General features: G+C 49.3%; 1 protein-coding gene across 1 annotated transcript; it reads left to right on the forward strand.

Annotated features, from left to right (window-relative positions):
* The first annotated feature begins 11864 nt into the window (after window positions 1-11864).
* Window positions 11865-20023, forward strand: LOC142908930 (cyclin-J-like). The gene is made up of 7 exons (XM_076059602.1): window positions 11865-12074; window positions 13216-13339; window positions 13856-14066; window positions 14181-14293; window positions 15587-15758; window positions 17005-17164; window positions 18729-20023. The coding sequence occupies exons 2-7, from the start codon at window positions 13274-13276 to the stop codon at window positions 19108-19110; spliced, it is 1104 nt and encodes a 367-aa protein (XP_075915717.1). The 5' UTR covers window positions 11865-12074; window positions 13216-13273; the 3' UTR covers window positions 19111-20023.
* The last annotated feature ends 307 nt before the right edge of the window (window positions 20024-20330 follow it).

Raw genomic sequence — 20330 nt, forward strand, 5'->3', positions numbered from 1 at the left:
GGTGAAGGTGAAATGTGAAGAAGTGATGGTGAAGAGCGAAGAAGTGAAGGTAAAATGTGAAGATGAAGATTCATCTCCAGAATGGGACCTTTACATTGATGAAAGCAACGTGAAGCAGGAGGAGAATTCTGACTGAGGCAGAGCGAGGCAACTCCCAGCAGTTTGTGGAAGTGGAGGTGTGGGTGGACTTCCTCCGAGACAATCCAAAGTCAAGTGGAGACCCGGTAGATGTGTAAGCCAGAGACGATGTCGCTCCAATAGATGCACCTTTGTCATAGGCCTTTAATGACAAGAATGTGAAGTTGAACACTCATTTCCTAGGTTCAACCTGCAGAGTAAGAGCGGCCAGTCTTTGTGGACCTGTGGGTTGGGTAGATCTCTAACCAGGAGCGAGAGACAAGCCCCCAAGCATTCACTATGGTATAATAATTGCATTTACACGGTGCTTGCTTAACCGCCTCAGCAACTCGGAGTTTAGTGTCTCATCACAAACACTCGAAGAGCATCCCAAAGTAGCAGCTGCCCCTATGTGGCACAAGGTGGTGGCCCTGCACCGGCCTGCATGTGGACAAGAGCCTGTCAATAGGGGGTGATGATTGATGTGTCATCTCAGTTGTGTAGTTTGTAGGAAATGTTTAGAATTTGCTACATTTTCACTCAGACGCCAGCATGCAATGGCCTACTCGTTTTGAATGACACAATGGTATGTTTTACATACACTGTGAAGCAGAATGTGCAACTTTTTTTAAAAGCTTCTTGTCAATACGATGTAACGTGATGCAGTATATTTCACTGCAGTAATCCAATTTTGTTAATATGCCTGTCAATAATTTAGAATGTATACTTGTCTGGTTTTGTGTATACTTGTAACATTTGATCTGTAAGGGTCAAACATTGAATAAGTGATGTTAGGACAAAGTGTGCATGTCTGTTTGGAAGTAACCTGTACAGAGAACTCAGGTGAGACCCGTTGTTCTTGTGATACAGGTCAAACGGTGTTTTTGTGATCCACGAAGCATGTGGAGCAACTCATCGTCTTTGAAATAGGTAGCATGCTCGGATCATTCATCAGTTACAAGGCATACCACTTGAAAGTTACACGTATAGGAGGAGGTACATTCTCTACAACACGAATTGTCTTACGTGTTGACGTAGATTTTGTCTAACTGGGACTAGAAATGGTCCTTGCTGATTCATGTCTGGATGTTCGTTACCTATCGGTTGAAGGAAACCCCACTGCTGTTGTTGAGATGCTGTGCACCAATAAGGGTCCAACACATTGACGGCCTTCAGGCCAGGAAAGTCACAACATTTGCACACGAAGGACGCATTCACGCAAGTACCCCATGCTCCGTTTTGAAGTTTTAAAATGAAACATCTTTGAATTGTGTTGTGTTTTGAATTAGATGATTTTATTTCTTCATTAAAAGCTTGTATCAATTTACATCTGGAAGACTTCATTGAAAAGGACATTTCGTGTGAATTTTCTCTCGTCATTAAGTAGATGGCCTTGCCGGGGGTTCGGTTCAATGTGGACACACAGTGTACACACACAGTGTACACACACACAGTGTACACACAATGTACACACTGTACACACACAGTGTACACACACACAGTGTATACACACATTGTACACACAGTGTACACACACAATGTACACACACAGTTTATACACACTGTACACACAATGTACACACACAGTGTACACACAGTGTGTGTATACACAGTGTACACACAGTGTGTGTATACACAGTGTACACACACAGTGTATATACACACAGTCAGTGTATACACACAGTGTATACACACAGTGTACACACACAGTGTACACACAATGTACACACACAGTGTACACAGACTGTACACACACAGTGTACACACACAGTGTATACAGAGTGTACACAGTGTGTACACACACACTGTATACACTGTGTGTGTGTACACACAGTGTATACACACACAGTGTGCACACACACAGTGTACACACACACAGTGACACACAGTGACACAGTGTACACACAGTGACACAGTGACACACAATGTATACACAGTGTACACACACACAGTGACACACACACAGTGTATACACAGTGTACACACACACACAGTGACACACACATAGTGTACACACACACAGTGACACAACAACAACCGCCATTCGCCACTAAGTGGCGATGACGTCACCATGACACTTGTGCCAGGCACAGTGACACACACACAGTGACACAGTGACACACAGCGACAGACAGTGACACACACAGTGTATACACATAGTGTACATACACACACAGTGTACACACACACACACAGTGTATACACAATAATGTCCACGTTGTTGCTGAGCTCACACACCCAAAGGAGGGAGCAATGGAAAATGAATCTAAATCAACTTAGACTCCAACTCTGTGACGTCACCACCCGGCATTACCTCATCGGCGTGAAGTGCCAGGGTGAGGTGTACCTCGGTAGTGACGTCATGTCACCAAGGTATTCACCCCTCCCCCATCCTCCGCGCTCTTGAGCGTGACGTCTCCTCCGCTGGGGTCACTGCCGATATCGTTCCAGTGGCAATCCTTATTTGGGCAAAGCTACGCCCAGTGACTGGTGGCTCATTAACATAATGTATCCGTTAAAGCCGTCGCGAGTTTATTGCGACGGGTTCAGCGCCCACGCTCCCATCCCTCCACATATGGGCCGGCGTCATTAACATAATTTATTCAGTTACAGAGCCGCTCGTGGGAGGGAAGCGACGTCATACTACTTCCTGCTGTCGCGAGGCAACAGTAAGCTGCCGTGTGCGCGCTTGCACTGAAATCGGAGGTGAGAAATTCTCATCGTTGTGGTGGTGGTGGTTGTTGTGGTGGGGGTGGTGGTTGTTGTTGTTTACCAAGGTAGAGCCTCGCTCTCTCTCGTAGGGATGTCAGTTGAGTAGCAGCGAGCATGGGAATCGATGTCCAGGTTGGAACTTTACAACGCGGGGCCTAGCCACGCGGGGCCTTGCCTCCTGCCCTCGCCTGATTGCATTCACTTTAATTATCTCGCTTAAGTTTAATTTGTCTTCACCCGGCTCGCCACTTTGTAACTTTGTTTTATTGTAAATATTCACGCAGTTTTTATTTTTTTCACCAGGCCAAGCCCGCTTGAGCTGCTATACCGCTCTTGTTATCAGAAGCGACCTGCCCACAACAACACAAGGTGAGGCTTTGTCAACGTGTGTGAATGTTTTGACTTAAAACTTTGGTGACTGCAGGAATTAATATTCTTGGTTCTTTCGGTAAAGTCACGTAGATAGAAAATAAAATAAAAATAACATAACAAACGTAAAAAATAGTAAATAAAGCAAAAAAACCCACGTTTTGATCGCAACACAAGTGGTCTTTATTTAATGTAATTGTATTATTTGTTATTTTTATTTTCTATCTACGTAACTTTACCGAAAGAAACAAGAATACGTGTATCAATGTCTATCGGTCAAAGACGCTAAACGGAGTGACGCGCAAACTCCAAATATACAGCAGGCGTCAGCGTCGGGATCGAACCCACGACTTCCTGTATACCAGGTGAGGTAGTTAAGATCTCACCACGGAGAGAGACACGCAAACTCCAGTTAGCCACGGCTGTGTTGGTTGATCCTCAATTAATTAATTGGTGGAGTGAGGAAGCATTCATGCCAAGCAGATGAAGGTGGCCAGGCATGATTCTAGACACGCCACCGCCTGTTTACCCAGTGACAGTGTACAGTTTGTGTTTGCAGTAACGTCTATTAACTCTGTTGAACACGGACGTTATAGCACAACAATAGTTTACTTTTGTTTTCCTCTGGAACTCTTTATACGAATGGAAACTGGAGGTGAACACAGCACACACATTCAGCTGAAGTCGGAACTGTTCATCCCAGCATTTAAGGACGTCTGAGCCTGGATTCACACCTCTAAGTTGCGATTGAACATTAATTTATGCATAACACAAATGGTATTGTTTTCAACACCCTTTGCTATGTCAGCTGAATTTAGCTCCCATAAATATTCCTTTTGTAGCCAGACCGCCGAAATTGTGTGCTCGGAGTTTTGGGTGAACATTCATTTTGAAGATACGAGGGCTTCCAGGCATTTTTATGACCATTTGCCCTCTCATTGTGTGCCATAACAGCCCTGTGATGAATTTGGGAAACTTTTTCACTGCATCATGAATATATGAATAAGTATAGACGTGTAAGTCACATGTGACTATATATGCATTCCTCTGTGCCTCGATACTGACGTGTAGATGGTGTGGATATTATTTTTTTCTGTCTGCAGCTGACACTTCCTCTGACGCTTCCTCCGCAGAATTGGTCTGATGGAGCAAATGCACTCAGCGCAGCTCGATATGACAAGTCAACAATGCGACCAGCGTGCATACAGCACGGATCGGACTGGAAATTTGACACGGCACCAGAGAACTCGCACAGCAGAGAAACCCTTCAAGTGCACTGTGTGTGGGAAGGCGTTTTCACAGTCATCTGTTGTTAAAAAACACCAGAGAACACACACGGGAGAGAAACCGTTTAGGTGCACTCTGTGCGGGATGGCGTTTGCACAGTCTCCACATCTTCAAGTACACCAGAGAACACACACGGGAGAGAAACCCTTCAAGTGCACTGTGTGTGAGTAGGCATTTGCATGTTCATCTAATCTTGTAATACACCAGAGAACACACATGGGAGAGAAACCCTTCAAGTGCACTCTGTGCAGGAAGGCGTTTGCACAGCAACAACATCTTCAAGTACACCAGAGAACACAGAAGCATCAGAAGAACCACAAGGAGTGGAGTCTGAAATTAGCTTGTGAAAGTCAAAGTGCCACCATGAGCCCATCCCTCATGAAACATGAACCGGAAAAAAATCCCAGCTTGGACACTTTTAAAGTTATCGAGGTGAATTATGAAGATGTGATGGTGAAGAGGGAAGAAGTGATGGTGAAGAGCGAAGAAGTGATAGTGAAATGTGAAGAAGTGATGGTGAAGAGGGAAGAAGTGAAGGTGAAATGTGAAGATGAAGATTCAACTCCAAAATGGGACCTTCACATCGATGGAGGCAACGTAAAGCAGGAGGAGAATTCTGACTGTGAGGCAGAGCGAGGCAACTCCCAGCAGTTTGTGGAAGTGGAGGTGTGGGTGGACTTCCTCCGAGACAATACAAAGTCAAGTGGAGACCCGGTAGATGTGTAAGCCAGAGACGATGTCGCTCCATTAAATGCACTTTTGTCACAGGCCTTTAATGACAAGAATGTGAAGTTGAACACTCAATTCGTAGGTTCAACCTGCAGAGTAAGAGCGACCGGTCTTGGTGGACCTGTGGGTTGGGTTGATCTCTAACCAGGAGCGAGAGCCAATAAGCTCCCAAGCATTCACTATTTTATCAATTGCATTTATATGGTGCCTGCTTAATCACCTCTACGTGACTTTACCGAAAGAACCAAGGAGTTTGGATCCCTGCAGTCACATACTTCAAATCAAGATTGTCTCAGCAACTCAGAGTTTCGTATCTCGTTTCAGACACTCGAAGAGCATCCCCAAGTAGCAGCTGCCCCTGTGTGGCACAAGGTGGTGGCCCTGCACCGGCCTGCATGTGAACAAGAGCCTGTCAGTAGGGGGCGTTGGTTGATGTGGCGTCTTAGTTGTGGAGTTTGTTGGTAATGTTTCGATTTAAAGCTTTCGTGACTGCGGTGGTGTGGGTGGTGGTTGTGATGGTGGTGGTGTGGGTGGTGGTGGTGGTGGTGGTGGTGGCGGTAGTGTTGGTGTGGGTGGTGGTGTTAGTGTGGTTGGTGGTGTGGGTGTGGGTGGTGTTGGTGTGGGTGGTGGTGGTGGTGGTGTGGGTGGTGGTGGTGGTGTGGGTGGTGGTGTGGGTGGTGGTGTTGGTGTGGTTGGTGGTGTTGGTGTGGGTGGTGGTGTTGGTGTGGATGGTGGTGGCAGTGGTGGTGGCGGTGGTGTTGGTGTGGGTAGTGGTGTTGGTGTGGGTGATGGTGGTGGTGTTGGTGTGGGTGGTGGTGTTGGTGTGGTTGGGGTGGTTGGTGGTGTGGGTGGTGCTGGTGGTGTGGGTGGTGCTGGTTGTGTTGTTGTGGGTGAGTGCGTGGTGTGCCGGAGTGAGCCGCGTAGCTGCACGTTAGTTCACGGCGACAGCGGCCACCTTGCCACGTGCCGCCGCTGCGCCTTGGAGCTGCAGCGGCGTGGCATGGCCTGCCCACTCTGCCGCAGGGAGATCCACTCTGTGGTGCACACGTTCCTGTCCTGACACGACACACACACAGACACACAGACACTCACACAGACAACAACAACAACAACAACCGCCATTCGCCACTAAGTGGCGGTGACGTCACCACGACGCTTGTGCCAGGCTACGTGTACCCTGAGGCAACGTAAAGTGCAGAACGCCCGCTGGCAGGTCACGGGGCAGACCCAGGTGCCACGGGTTGACTGACTGAGATGACTGGCTGATGCACCACCTGTGCCCCCTACTGTGCCAACCTGCTGTGCTTTAGCCACCCGGCGCTCCGCTCGTTCTGAGCGTCGCTCCTCCGCCCTCCATTGTTGTTGGAGGGCGACTACCTCCAACTGTCCAGTAGCATCCTTTACGAGCCTCCTCCACAGAGGCCGATCTTGACACCGCTGGTACCAGTCATCAGTCATCGGCAAGTCCACTCAGCTCCATGTCCTCCTGTACCACATCACTCCATCTCTTCTCTAGCCCGTGCCGCACCCGCTTAGCCCCCTCAATCCGGCCGAACAAAAGCTGTTTCGGCATGCGGTGGCTGGGCATGCGGGCTACATGACCCAGCCATCGCAGCCTTGCCCGCTGGAGGAGCTCACCGATGGGACCTTGCCCAGATCTTTCAAGGATTTGTGAGCTCCTCACACAATCCAGTCTGGTTAAACCCAGGATGGATCGTAGGCAGGTCAGCCTAAATGTTTCTAACCGGCGAAGATGTTCCATTAGGGGGGTCCACGTTTCGCAAGCGTAGAGAAGGGAGGGAATGACCGTGGCCGAGAGGATCTGAAGCTTAGTGCGGAGCGACAGACCAGGTAGCTTCCACACAGCGTTACGCAACCGATGAAAAGATATTGCCGCTCGACTGATTCAGAGTGAGACCTCTGCTGTTAAACTGGAGCCAGTCATAAGCACACTGCCCAGGTATGGGAAACTCTCCACTCTCTCCACAACTGCGCCATCACCGATTGGGAGTTGTGGGGGTGGAGTGTCCGATGGTACAAAATACACAGACATACACAGACACACACAGACACGCATAATAACAACAACCGCCATTCGCCACTAAGTGGCGAATCGCGTCACCACGACGCTTGTGCCAGGACGTGCACCTTGAGGCCACGTGAAGTGTCGAACGACCGCTGGCAGGAGGTCACGGGGCAGACCCAGGTGTCACGGGTCGACTGACTGAGATGAGATACACACAGAGACAGGTACACAGACAGATACACACAGACACATAGAGACATATATACACAGAGTGTTTGTTAATTTATGTCTCCTTAAGGACAATTTTATGTTCATGTTTTTACCTCAGAATGTAAAAAATAAATGTTCCTCGTAATGTTCATAATATTTTTTGTCTACCTCAATGTTTATAAAAAAAATTAACCTCAATGTTATTTTTTACCTCAATGTAAAAAAGATTTGTTTTTACCTCAGAATATATAATAAAATGTTTACCTCAATGTAGAAATTATATTTTTTTACCTCACACTCTTGAATGCGTTTATTGCCGTTTAATATATTAAACTTTTGCACATTTAACCTCATCGTTTCCTGTCATCACTTTACGAGTTCACCGTGTGTGTGTGTGTGTGGGGAGCGGTGGTGCGGCAAAGCAAACCCCTCCAGTGAAGGTCCCCCGTGTGGCCTCTAACAGACTGTAGGGGCAAGTGTCTCTTAGCAGCTCGCAGCAGCTGCGACCACCGTCACGACAAAATTATCTTACATCCACGTCCACCCTCTGTGTATATTCACACGCACGTGGGAGATGCGCTAACCCATCCCTAGCGATCCGAGCGGTGCGTCTTAAGAGTGCGAGGATTATTCTCCTGGCCGCTCTAACGCCGTTCCCACGTGACGAGCGACCTGACGGAGCTGCTTTCACTTGGTGCAGGGCAGGCCGCTCGCGTGGATCAAGATTGGCACAGCAGCTCAGTGGGGGGCTCCCTTACACCCTGGTGGCAATACACTTAGTTTAGTTTTACTTAGGGTCTCTGTTAGTGTGGGTCTCTGTTAGTGTGGGTCTCTGTGAGTCTCTGTGAGTGTAGGTCTCTGTGAGTGTGGGTCTCTGTGAGTATGGGTCTCTGTGAGTGTGGGTTTCTGTGGGTCTGTGTGGGTCTCTGGACCACTGGACGGGTTCCGCAGGATTGGAAGGATGCCCTGGTGGTCCCCCTTTTTAAGAAGGGGGACCGCACAGACTGTAACAACTACAGGGGCATCTCACTCCTCAGTGTGCCGGGAAAGGTCCTGGCAAGGATTATTCAGCATCGCCTTGCCAGGCACGCTGAGGAGAGGCTTGCGGAGCCCCAATGCGGTTTCAGGAAAGGGCGGTCCTGCACAGATGCCATATTTTCTGTCCGTCTGCTACAGCAGAGGTGTAGGGAATTCCAACAAGACCTACATCTCTGCTTTATTGACCTGGTCAAGGCCTATGATACCATCAGTAGGCCTGGGCTCTGGGTCGTTCTTCGTGCTTTTGGAGTACCTGACCCTCTGCTCACGATCATTAAGGACCTTCATGATGGTGAGCGGGCCCGGGTAAAACTACGTGGCCGGGAGTCAGAGCCATTCCCTGTACACCTTGGGGTGCGACAGGGATGTCCTCTGGCTCCCACATTATTTAACATCTATTTTGACCACGTAGTTCGTGAAGCCTTCAATAGCTGTACCGGGGGAATCTCCATATGGTACAGATATAATGGGAGGCTGATCGATGCCCGGGTGCGGTCAAGGGATGGCTCCCTATTGCTCAACCACGTTATGTATGCTGATGATTTGGTAATAGCTGCTCAGTCAGAGGAGGAGTTGGAGACGCTGCTGCTGAGACTGGAGCGTGCCACTAAGAGGTGGGGCCTTACCATCAGCCCCACCAAAACTAAGCACCTGCCTGGGTATTTTGTACCATCGGACACTCCACCCCCACAACTCCCAATCGGTGATGGCGCAGTTGTGGAGAGAGTGGAGAGTTTCCCATACCTGGGCAGTGTGCTTATGACTGGCTCCAGTTTAACAGCAGAGGTCTCACTCCGAATCAGTCGAGCGGCAATATCTTTTCATCGGTTGTGTAACGCTGTGTGGAAGCTACCTGGTCTGTCGCTCCGCACTAAGCTTCAGGTCTTCTCGGCCACGGTCATTCTCTGTGGCTCTCTGAGTGTGGGTCTCTGTGGGTGTGGGTCTGTGTGGGTCTTTATGAGTATGGGTCTCTGTGAGTCTGTGTGGGTCTCTGTGAGTGTGGGTCTATGTGGGTCTCTGTGAGTATGGGTCTCTGTGGGTCTGTGTGGGTCTCTGTGAGTGTGGGTCTATGTGGATCTGTGTGGGTCTGTGTGAGTGTGGGTCTCTGTTAGTGTGGGTCTCTGTGGGTTTCTGTGAGTGTGGGTCTCTGTTAGTGTGGGTCTCTGTGGGTTTCGTGAGTGTGGGTCTCTGTGGGTTTGTGTGGGTCTCTGTGGGTCTGTATGGGTCTCTGTGAATGTGGGTCTCTGTTAGTGTGGGTCTCTGTGAGTGTGGGTCTCTATGGGTCTGTATGGGTCTCTGTGAGTGTGGGTCTCTGTTAGTGTGGGTCTCTGTGGGTTTCTGTGAGTGTGGGTCTCTGTTAGTGTGGGTCTCTGTGAGTGTGGATCTCTGTTAGTGTGGGTCTCTGTGAGTCTCTGTGAGTGTGGGTCTCTGTGGGTTTGTGTGGGTCTCTGTGGGTCTGTATGGGTCTCTGTGAGTGTGGGTCTCTGTTAGTGTGGGTCTCTGTGAGTGTGGGTCTCTATGGGTCTGTATGGGTCTCTGTGAGTGTGGGTCTCTGTTAGTGTGGGTCTCTGTGGGTTTCTGTGAGTGTGGGTCTCTGTTAGTGTGGGTCTCTGTGAGTGTGGGTCTCTGTGGGTCTGTGTGGGTCTCTGTTAGTTTGGGTCTCTGTTAGTGTGGGTCTCTGTGGGTCTCTGTGAGTGTGGGTCTCTGTTAGTGTGGGTCTCTGTGGGTCTCTGTGAGTGTGGGTCTCTGTTAGTGTGGGTCTCTGTGGGTCTCTGTGAGTGTGGGTCTCTGTGAGTGTGGGTCGCTGTGGGTCTGTATGGGTCTCTGTGAGTATGGGTCTCTGCTAGTGTGGGTCTCTGTTAGTGTGGGTCTCTGTTAGTGTGGGTCTCTGTGGGTCTCTGTGAGTGTGGGTCTCTGTGAGTGTGGGTCTCTGTGGGTCTGTATGGGTCTCTTTGGGTCTCTGTGAGTGTGGGTCTCTGTGAGTATGGGTCTCTGTGAGTGTGGATCTCTGTAAGTGTAGGTCTCTGTGGGCCTGTGTGGGTCTCTATGAGTATGGGTTTCTGTGGGTCTCTGTGGGTCTCTGTGAGTGTGGGTCTGTGTGGGTCTCTGTGAGTGTGGGTCTGTGTGGGTCTCTGAGTGTGGGTCTCTGTGGGTCTCTGTGAGTGTGAGTCTCTGTGGGTCTCTGTGAATGTGGGTCTCTGTGGGTCTCTGTGAGTGTGGGTCTCTGTGGGTCTCTGTGAGTATGGGTCTGTGTGGGTCTCTGTGAGTGTGGGTCTCTGTGGGTCTCTGTGAGTGTGAGTCTCTGTGGGTCTCTGTGAATGTGGGTCTATGTGGGTGTGGGTCTATGTGGGTCTCTGTGAGTGTGGGTCTATGTGGGTCTATGTGGGTCTCTGTGAGTGTGGGTCTCTGTTAGTGTGGGTCTCTGTGAGTGTGGGTCTGTGTGGGTCTCTGTGAGTGTGGGTCTGTGTGGGTCTCTGTGAGTGTAGGTCTCTCTGGGTCTCTGTGAGTGTGAGTCTCTGTGGGTCTCTGTGAATGTGGGTCTCTGTGGGTCTATGTGGGTGTGGGTTTATGTGGGTCTCTGTGAGTGTGGGTCTATGTGGGTCTTTGTGGGTCTCTGTGAGTGTGGGTCTCTGTGGGTCTCTGTGAGTGTAGGTCTCTGTGGGTCTCTGAGTATGGGTCTGTGTGGGTCTGTGTGGGTCTCTGTTAGTGTGGGTCTCTGTGGGTCTGTGCGGGTCTCCGTGAGTATGGGTCTGTGTGGGGCTCTGTGGGTCTCTATGAGTATGGGTCTGTGTGGGTCTGTGTGGGTCTCTGTGGGTCTGTGTGGGTCTCAGTTAGTATGGGTCTCTGTGGGTGTCTATGTGGGTCTCTATGAGTATGGGTCTCTGTGAGTCTATGTGGGTCTCTAGAGTCTCTGTGGGTGTCTGTGTGGGTCTCTGTGAGTCTCTGTGAGTCTGCGTGGGTCTCTATGAGTATGGGTCTCTGTGGGTGTCTATGTGGGTCTCTATGAGTATGGGTCTATGTGAGTCTATGTGGGTCTCTATGGGTCTCTGTGGGTGTCTGTGTGGGTCTCTATGAGTCTACGTGGGTCTCTGTGAGTCTCTATGAGTCTCTGTGGGTGTTTGTGTGGGTCTCTGGGTGTCTGTGTGGGTCTCTATGGGTCTCTGTGGGTGTCTGTGTGGGTCTCTATGGGTCTATGTGGGTCTCTATGAGTCTCTGTGGGTGTCTGTGTGGGTCTCTTTGGGTCTCTCCCTCCCCCCCCTTTAACCCCTGGCCGTCGCCTCCCCCTCGGGTGCGGCCACGCCCACACCTCATCCAATCAGGAGTCCCTGGCTCACGGACGTTGCGTCACCTCCGGCTTCCGGCGCTCAGCAGCACTTCCGGGGCGTGGAGAGTCCTGGGAGTCGGCGGCTGCATCACGTGACGACTCCCACGTGGCTGCGTGCTGCCCGCTCCGTCCGTAGTTACCGTGAAAGACTTGAAACTTGCTGTATTTAGACTATATCGTGACATATTGAGGCGTTAAAACAATCACGGTTTGTTAATTGAACGATTTCCCTTCCCGCCGTGTAATAATGGACAGTGTTTGGTAAGACTTTGTTTTGTTTTTCATCATAACGGGACACATTTTTTACATTATTCCACATGCATAGCGGAGCTAGGGTGTGAGCTTGAGACGTTTGGAAGCCGGTTTAGCATGAGCACTTTTAAGATTTCGTCAATAATGTAATCGGTGTTGCTCAAGCAAATACATTATGAAGTTTGCACACGTGTCAGTAACAAATTGCATTTTTTTACGCATGCAAATGTAGTTTCTTTTCCAAGTGTTGTGAAAATTCTGCCTTTATTCTTAATGCTCTGTTGAGCACGAAGTGCCCGTGGCATAACCTGTGGTAATCTCCATATATATAAAAGGCAAAGTTGTGATTGTGTGTTTGTGCTTCTCCACATGCAACAAACTGGAAATTTGCCATGTGCGTACTTTCCAGACTGTACACCATGCACAAATTATGAAAATACACTTTATTTTTTTGGGGGGGGGAGCTCAATGCATTTAATTTTTGCACGGCAAGTGAGCTGTGACGTCAAATCTGTCACGTGAACACTTGTGTGTGCACCCAGCACGTGCCTGTCCGAGTAATAAACTCCACTCGTGAACACTTGTGTGTACCCAGCACGTGCCTGCCCAAGTAATAAACTCCACTTGTGTGTACCCAGCACGTGCCTGCCCGAGTAATAAACTCCACACGTGAACACTTGTGTGTACCCAGCACGTGCCTGCCCGAGTAATAAACTCCACACGTGAACACTTGTGTGTGTACCCAGCACGTGCCTGTCCGAGTAATAAACTCCACTCGTGAACACTTGTGTGAACCCAGCACGTGCCTGTCCGAGTAATAAACTCCACTCGTTAACACTTGTGTGTACCCAGCACGTGCCTGTCCAAGTAATAAACTCCACTCGTGAACACTTGTGTGCACCCAGCACGTGCCTGTCCAAGTAATAAACTCCACTCGTGAACACTTGTGTGTACCCAGCACGTGCCTGTCCGAGTAATAAACTCCACTTGTGTGTACCCAGCACGTGCCTGTCCAAGTAATACACTCCACTCGTAAACACTTGTGTGTACCCAGCATGTGCCTGTCCGAGTAATAAACTCCACTTGTGTCTACCCAGCACGTGCCTGTCCAAGTAATAAACTCCACACGTGAACACTTGTGTGTACCCAGCACGTGCCTGCCCAAGTAATAAACTCCTGAGCACGAGGCGCGAGCGACTAACCAAGACATGGACAGAAGCGAGTGGTGGCAAGGCGAGTTGGCAGACGACATCTACCGCGTCCTTCGAGAGAAGGTATCCGCCTCTCTCATCAATAGGCCTCCTACACGCAGACACAAATCCTACGAACTGATTTACACGGCACGTACGTTCGAGTGCTCGACTCGCAGCGAGAGGGTTGCAAGTTCAATCCTGGCCAGCGGGTCGACCCGGCCCCCTATCTCTCCGGGGACTATAACACGAGCGATACGGTACCTTGTAGAAGAATAAAAGTGGCTGTGCTTTGGAGGTACAGATCTCCACACCTCGTGGTTTTTTTTCATCGTAGGCTGAGGACTACCGAATGAGTTCTTCGCCATCTTTCACTCACTTGAACAGGGAGACAATTTTGGCCGTGGCTTTTGTCATTCTTGGTTTGCGTGACGGCGAAAGTTAAATGCTGTGGCCCACCGTAACCGGGCGCGTCGCCTCCTTAGACCCCCAGAATAATCTATTATCGTTTCAAAACACCTCTTGACCTCTTGACCCAACTCCACAGCGTCCCAACTGCCCTCCCAACCCCCGTGTCCTCGTTTTTTTTCCCCCTCGCAGGAGCTGTCGCTGCCTCGGTTTTGCGCACGCTCGCCCCAGCTGCACCTCCGTCGCCACTTCGTCGACCTCCTGGCAACGCTGAGCGAGCGCCTGCAGCTGAGTGTGGCCACGCACCACCTGGCCATCGCAATGTTAGACGTGTTCATGGACCGCCACGACATCACCGTCCGCTGCCTCTACACCTGCTCAATCTGCTACCTCATTATAGCAGGTCGGTCAATCGCTCACGTGACCCACCCACCCACCCGATCACTCGCTCATCTCTCGCTCGCACGCTTGGTCGCTTGCTCACCGTCGGCATGCGTGTCCCTGACACCCTGCGCAGCCAAGTTCGAGGAGATGGATGAGCACGTGCCGCGACTGGACTGGGTGAACCGGCTGGAGGTGATGATCAAGCAAGGGCTGAGTCTGTCCAAGGAGGAATTGCAGCAGACGGAGGTAGCTGCATGCCCCTGTTAATTCGGCATGCAATGTTTCACCCCCCAGAACCGTTCCGTGCATTGTCATGATTCAAGGTCGCGATTTGATTCAAGAAACCAATTGTTTTGTCTTGTTACTTTACAATCTTACTCTTTGGGTCTGTCGGTAAAGTCACGTAGATAGAAAAATAATTAAAAAAATTACGACGTTTCGATGGCAACACAAGCAGTCGTCCTCAGGTGATTGCTTGTGTTGCGATCGAAACGTCAAAGACCCAAAGAATATGAACACATCATCTCTGTTTCATGCCAACTAATTATTCTGTAGACAATTTGAATGTACAGCCCGAATTTGAATATAGAAGCGTGTCTTCTTACTAGATAACAGGAAGGCAAAAGCTGCAGAATAACATTACCACAGCAGACCTGACAAATGAACGTGGAGTGGTGCTCATTTATTTGCACGGCGCTGGAACAAGTGCAGGAAATTCTCCCTATGGTGGGGCTCAGTCTCTCCGTAAAACAATCACCCCGTGACGATTTGCTTGCGTTGCGATGGAAACGTCGTGATATTTTTTATTAATTTTTCAATCTACGTGGCTTTTACCGAAAGACCCAAAAGAATATGACGGTCATTGCATTTACCCGTGCAGACGAAGGGCCGAGTTGACTCCTTGACCAGACATTTGAACTGTTTGCGAGCCATGCACCAACCCGACTAGTTAAGCAACCATTGGAAAGACGTTCTAAATCGAACCAAACATTAAACTAATTTTCAATGGTACAGTATATTTTTCAAGTAGTGGTACCCCAAACTTTCGCAGCTCTTAAATTCCCCTTTCACACCATCAATAGGTAAACTCCCCCCCCCCCCCCCCCCCACGCCAACTGGCAAGTGCACCCGCACGTACACCACTTCTATGCTAAGTCGGCCAATCAAATGCTAATTTTTATGCTAATTCCTTTGTCAAGGCACCTTGTTTCCTTGCGCACAGCTTAAAGGTCGCGGTCTGAGCGTGGCTGTGTTTCACTCCAGCGCTGTCCTCGAGACCGCCTGATCCCTTCACCTGATGAAGGCCACTTGTGTTGTGGCCGAAACGTCGTGATTTTTGTTGTTTTATTTTTTACCTACGTGACTTTACCGAATAGAACCAAAGAGTATGGATCCTTGCAGTCACGAAAGCTTTAAATCTAGAATAGTTAAATAAACCCTCCAGGCAACACACAGCAGCGTGGCGGACTGAATGCTTCACGCAGTGGTGGCAGCTGTGCCGTGCCAGCCCACTCTCCCGTCTGCCTCCCCCCTGCACAGTTCCTGCTGCTGTGTACACTCGACTGGAACCTGTGCACGCCCACAGCGGCGCACTTCGTGGACTACTTCCTGTGGCTGTCGCGGCGTGAGGACGCCCCGGCTGGAGGCTCGTCCTACCGGCACGCGTACACGACCAAGTACACGGCCCACTTCCTTCAGCTCGCCCTGCAAGGTGCTCGCAGAGCTGTAGAGGAGCGCTTCGTAGGCAACGCTAAGGTGACCAGCGAAGAAGGGACAGTGCCTGAAACGTCACCGAATATATATTTTTTTCCAACGTCGGAATGTTGATATTCTTAGCTCTTTCGGTAAAGTCACGTTGAAGGGAAGCAATTAAATAATAAAATATATATAAAACAATAAAAATTCTCACGACGTTTCGACCATAACACAAACGGTCGTCATCAGGTGTGTCGGTTTGCATTAATTTATTTATTTTAAAACGGGGTATTTAAAAAAACGTCAGCGCCACGCGCAGCGATTTGGCAGTTTATTTAGAAGGACGAGTCCATCTATGTTCTGAAAAGAGGAGGGGGGAGACGAAAAATTAATGTATGCTGTCTGAAAGCCACCGTAAGCGTGAACAGGTCTTAATTGATTGTTCACGCTTACGGTGGCTTTCAGACAACATACATTAATGTTTCGTCTCCCCCCTCCTCTTTTCAGAACATAGATGGACTCGTCCTTCTAAACAAACTGCCAAATCGCTGCCCGTAGTGCTAACGTTTAAATAAATAAATAAACACACAAACACCGTTAATAAAATAAATAATTTGATGCGAACCGGCACTTCTTTCAAATGTTTCTTGCCGTTGCTTTTCACACCTGATGATGACCGTTTGTGTTATGGTCGAAACGTCGTGAGAATTTTTATTGTTTTATATATTTTATTATTTTATTGTTTCCCTTCAAAGTGACTTTACCGAAAGAGCTAAGAATATGAATTACTGCAGTCACAAAAGCTTTAAATCAAAATTTTAGTCGGAATGTTTGTTCAAATGTTCAGGGTGCCGTTGGCCCAACGTTCCTCGTTCACTGGGTGCTTGTGCGTTTAAGTGTCTGTGTGTGTGCCTGCCTGTCATTCCTGTGTGCAGGGTAGAGGTGGCGTAGCGGTTAGCGCTACGCTGCAGCTACGACCCTGGACACCCTGGTCCAACGCCCGCTCACGGCTATCACCGGTGACGATTATCTGAACCGGTCCTGGGCCTCCCCTAGGTCGACTCGGCCTCAAATGAGTAACTCAATGTGGTGTGTAAACATCGCCAGCACTGGGGAGACAAAGGCGGCCGGGCGTGGTGCTGGCCACCCACCCCCTCATGTGCCACAGTGCCAACCTTCATAGGTGCTGCTACTCGCTAGCAGCACTTGCCCCAACAGTCTGTTAAGGCTAAACGGAGGGTTTTGTCTTTGTGTGTATGCAGACCACGTATTCCTGAGTTTCCGTCCATCCGTGGTGGCGGCTGCAAGCATAGCATTGGCCCGTATAGAAGTGAAGCTGCCCTCTGCGTGGACTCTGTACATGCAACACTTTACTGGCCTTGCCTGGGAGATGATCCTGCCGTGCGTGGAGCAGCTGATTTGGTGATTTGCACGACAAAACAACACAAAGCTCTCCTAAGCCTATTAAGGCTGAGTTGTGGCTCACGAGGCAGCAACGTGCTCTTTTCTCTCCACAATTTATGTTTACAAACCAATACCGGTTACCCGTTAAAGCCGAATTTACCCAAGGGAAATTGAATACAGGTTATGCGTCGCTGCCCGAACCATCACTGCTGCCCAAAACCATCACTGCTTTAAGATTAACTGTTAGTCAAAGTGAAAGTTGTCTCCCAGATCAAATGAGCGATGTCGGTGGGACCGAGGTAGTCGTGTCAATTCAACATTCACACGGTGGAGGCCAGTGTCTCCAGAGGACAAATACTGTTGTCAAGTTGGCATGACGAGAGACTACTAAAAACAACGAGTATGCCATTTTCTTTGGTTCTTTCGGTAAAGTCACCACCACGTAGAGTGAGAATAAAATAATAAAATAAAATAATAAAATTCTCACGACGTTTCGGCCACAACGCAAGCGGCCGTCTTCAGGTGAATGGTACAGACCTGTTTGCGTTGTGGCCGAAACGTCGTGAGAATTTTATCGTGTTATTTTATTATTTTATTCTCATTCTACGTGGTGACTTTACCGAAAGAACCAAAGACGATTAATCCTTGCAGTCACGAAAGCTTCAAATCGAAAAGAGTATGCCATTGTGCAACAGATGGCAAATATTTTAAGCAATATCCATGACGACTAAATGAAGCTGATATGTGGATTCCTGTGCGTGCGAATTTCACGTCCTAGTCCATCACGGATACCCTGAGACTCGGTGAGGCGCTCCAGCATTACCCATGGTGCCTTGTGACTCATTGGTAGATGGGCCCTTATGGTTGAGGTTTCTCATCACCTTGCTGAATTAAATAAGCAGATGAACGCTAAACGATTAGACATTCCTCTGGTGCTGTTGCTGGCTTCTTAGCATTTTGGGCCTGTGCTTAGCGACCGTTATTTAAACATAACATTAAGTTGCACACTCTTAATTTTTAGAGATTGGGGAGTATGGTTTTCAGATTTTGCCCCAGGGTTGTTTCCACTTATGTTATATTGGGGACAAACTACTACAAACGACAGTACTATGCAGTGGTGTTAATTACTGCAGTACATCCTAGATGTTTTTATTGATGTTAAATAATTATATTGCTGTCAAGGGCACGGTGTGATATTGGGTTCAAGGATCACAAGATGGTTTGAACCTAACATGATTAGACCCACAGGCATGGACCTGTGTGTGTCAAGATGGGCTTGAACCTAACATGATTAGACCCACAGGCATGGACCTGTGTGTGTCAAGATGGGCTTGAACCTAACATGATTAGACACACAGGCATGGACCTGTGTGTGTCAAGATGGGCTTGAACCTAACATGATTAGACCCACAGGCATGGACCTGTGTGTGTCAAGTTTGGCTTGAACCTAACATGATTAGACACAGGCATGGACCTGTGTGTGTCAAGATGGGCTTGAACCTAACATGATTAGACACACACAGGCATGGACCTGTGTGTCTGTTCTAACTCTACGTCCTCCCCCTATGTTGGAACTCTTCAGTAAATACAACTTCAACAGGAAGCAGGTCATGGAGCTTCAGGAAAATCCTGCTGTCCACTCTGAGCAGCCCTCCCACTCAGCCTCAGCCATACCACGTGTGCCTCGTCACCAGTCAACTCAACAGCAGCAGCAGCCGCAGCCACTACAGCAGCAGCAGCAGCAACAGCAGCAGCAGCAACAGCAGCAACAGCAGCAGCCACAACAACAGCAGCAGCCACAGCAGCAACAGCAGCAGCAACAGCAGCAACAGCAGCCGCAGAAGCCACAGCAACAGCAGCAGCAGCAGAAGCCACAGCAACAGCAGCAGCAGCCACAACAACAACAGCAGCAGGAGCAACAGCAGCAGGAGGAGCAGCAGCAGCCACTGCAGCAGCCACAGTAGCAGCAGCAGCAGCAGCCACAGCAACAACAGCAGTAACAGCAGCAGGAGGAGCAGCATCTGGTGCCCAAGTCGGTGCAGACGCCACCTGTGGAGGTGGGTCAGGAGATGGAGTCGTCGTCGCCGCCGCTGCTGCTGCCGTTCAGCAAAGAGACCCTTGGCAACATTTGGGATGACCACGAGTTGGCCGCGCAAGCCGCGTGTCAGCAGGAACCTGGCCATCGAGCCGCACAACAGATACATCAGCAGGCCGTGCGGTGATTGATGTTGCGTTTTCGGCAGGGCACCGATTTCAGGAATGCAGAACGCGGAGCGAGTTGTCGGTCAAAGCTCAGCTCGTCAGAGCTTTGGTCGGCAAGCTGGGGGGGGGGTGGGGGGTGTTCAAGGAGGCTGTAGATTCATACTCTTTGGTTCTATTGGGTAAAGTCACGTAGGTAAAAAATAAAATAATAAAATTCTCACGACGTTTCGGCCACAACACAAGCGGCCTTCATCAGGTGAAGGGACGAGACTGTCTGGAGGACAGCGCTGGAGTGAGCTGTAGATTACCGGCAACGAAAGCGTCGCAGAATCTTCGCGACGGTTGCAAATTTCAGTTAATGAGGCGTCGTGCCGCACGCAATCTCGTGACATCGCAAACTGACTTCCACTGTAAAATTTCGATTTGAAGCTTTCGTGACTGCAAGGATTCGTCTTCTTTGGTTATTTCGGTAAAGTCACCACCACGTAGAATGAGAATAAAATAATAAAATAACACAATAAAATTCTCACGACGTTTCGGCCACAACGCAAGCGGCCTTCTTCAGGTGAAAGGTACAGAACTGTCGGGACGACAGAGCTTCAATGAACGATGTTAAGATTCGTAGCGACTTCTCCCAACCAGCTTAAAAGTCGCTACGAATCTTAACATCATTCATTGAAGCTCTGTCGTCCGGACAGTTCTGTACCTTTCACCTGAAGACGGCCGCTTGCATTGTGGCCGAAACGTTGTGAGAATTTTATTGTGTTATTTTATTATTTTATTCTCATTCTATGTGACCTTACCGAAAGAACCAAAGAAGACGACTTCCACTGGTCAAGAGGCCAACCGAACGCCGACAAATAGTGGGTCGACCTGCAGTTAAAAGCCACGCTGTTCGGGCCCGGCTCCGCTGCCATTTTATGTTTGGCCATGAATTCAAATGGCCAAAGAGACATAGTAAGAAAATGTCTTCAAGCCTAAG

This window comes from Petromyzon marinus, unplaced genomic scaffold (genome assembly GCF_048934315.1).
Source record: "Petromyzon marinus isolate PM22_M1 ecotype Great Lakes invasive population unplaced genomic scaffold, UKy_Petmar_22M1.pri1.0 PM_G_Scaffold_11, whole genome shotgun sequence".
Classification (NCBI taxonomy): domain Eukaryota; kingdom Metazoa; phylum Chordata; class Hyperoartia; order Petromyzontiformes; family Petromyzontidae; genus Petromyzon; species Petromyzon marinus.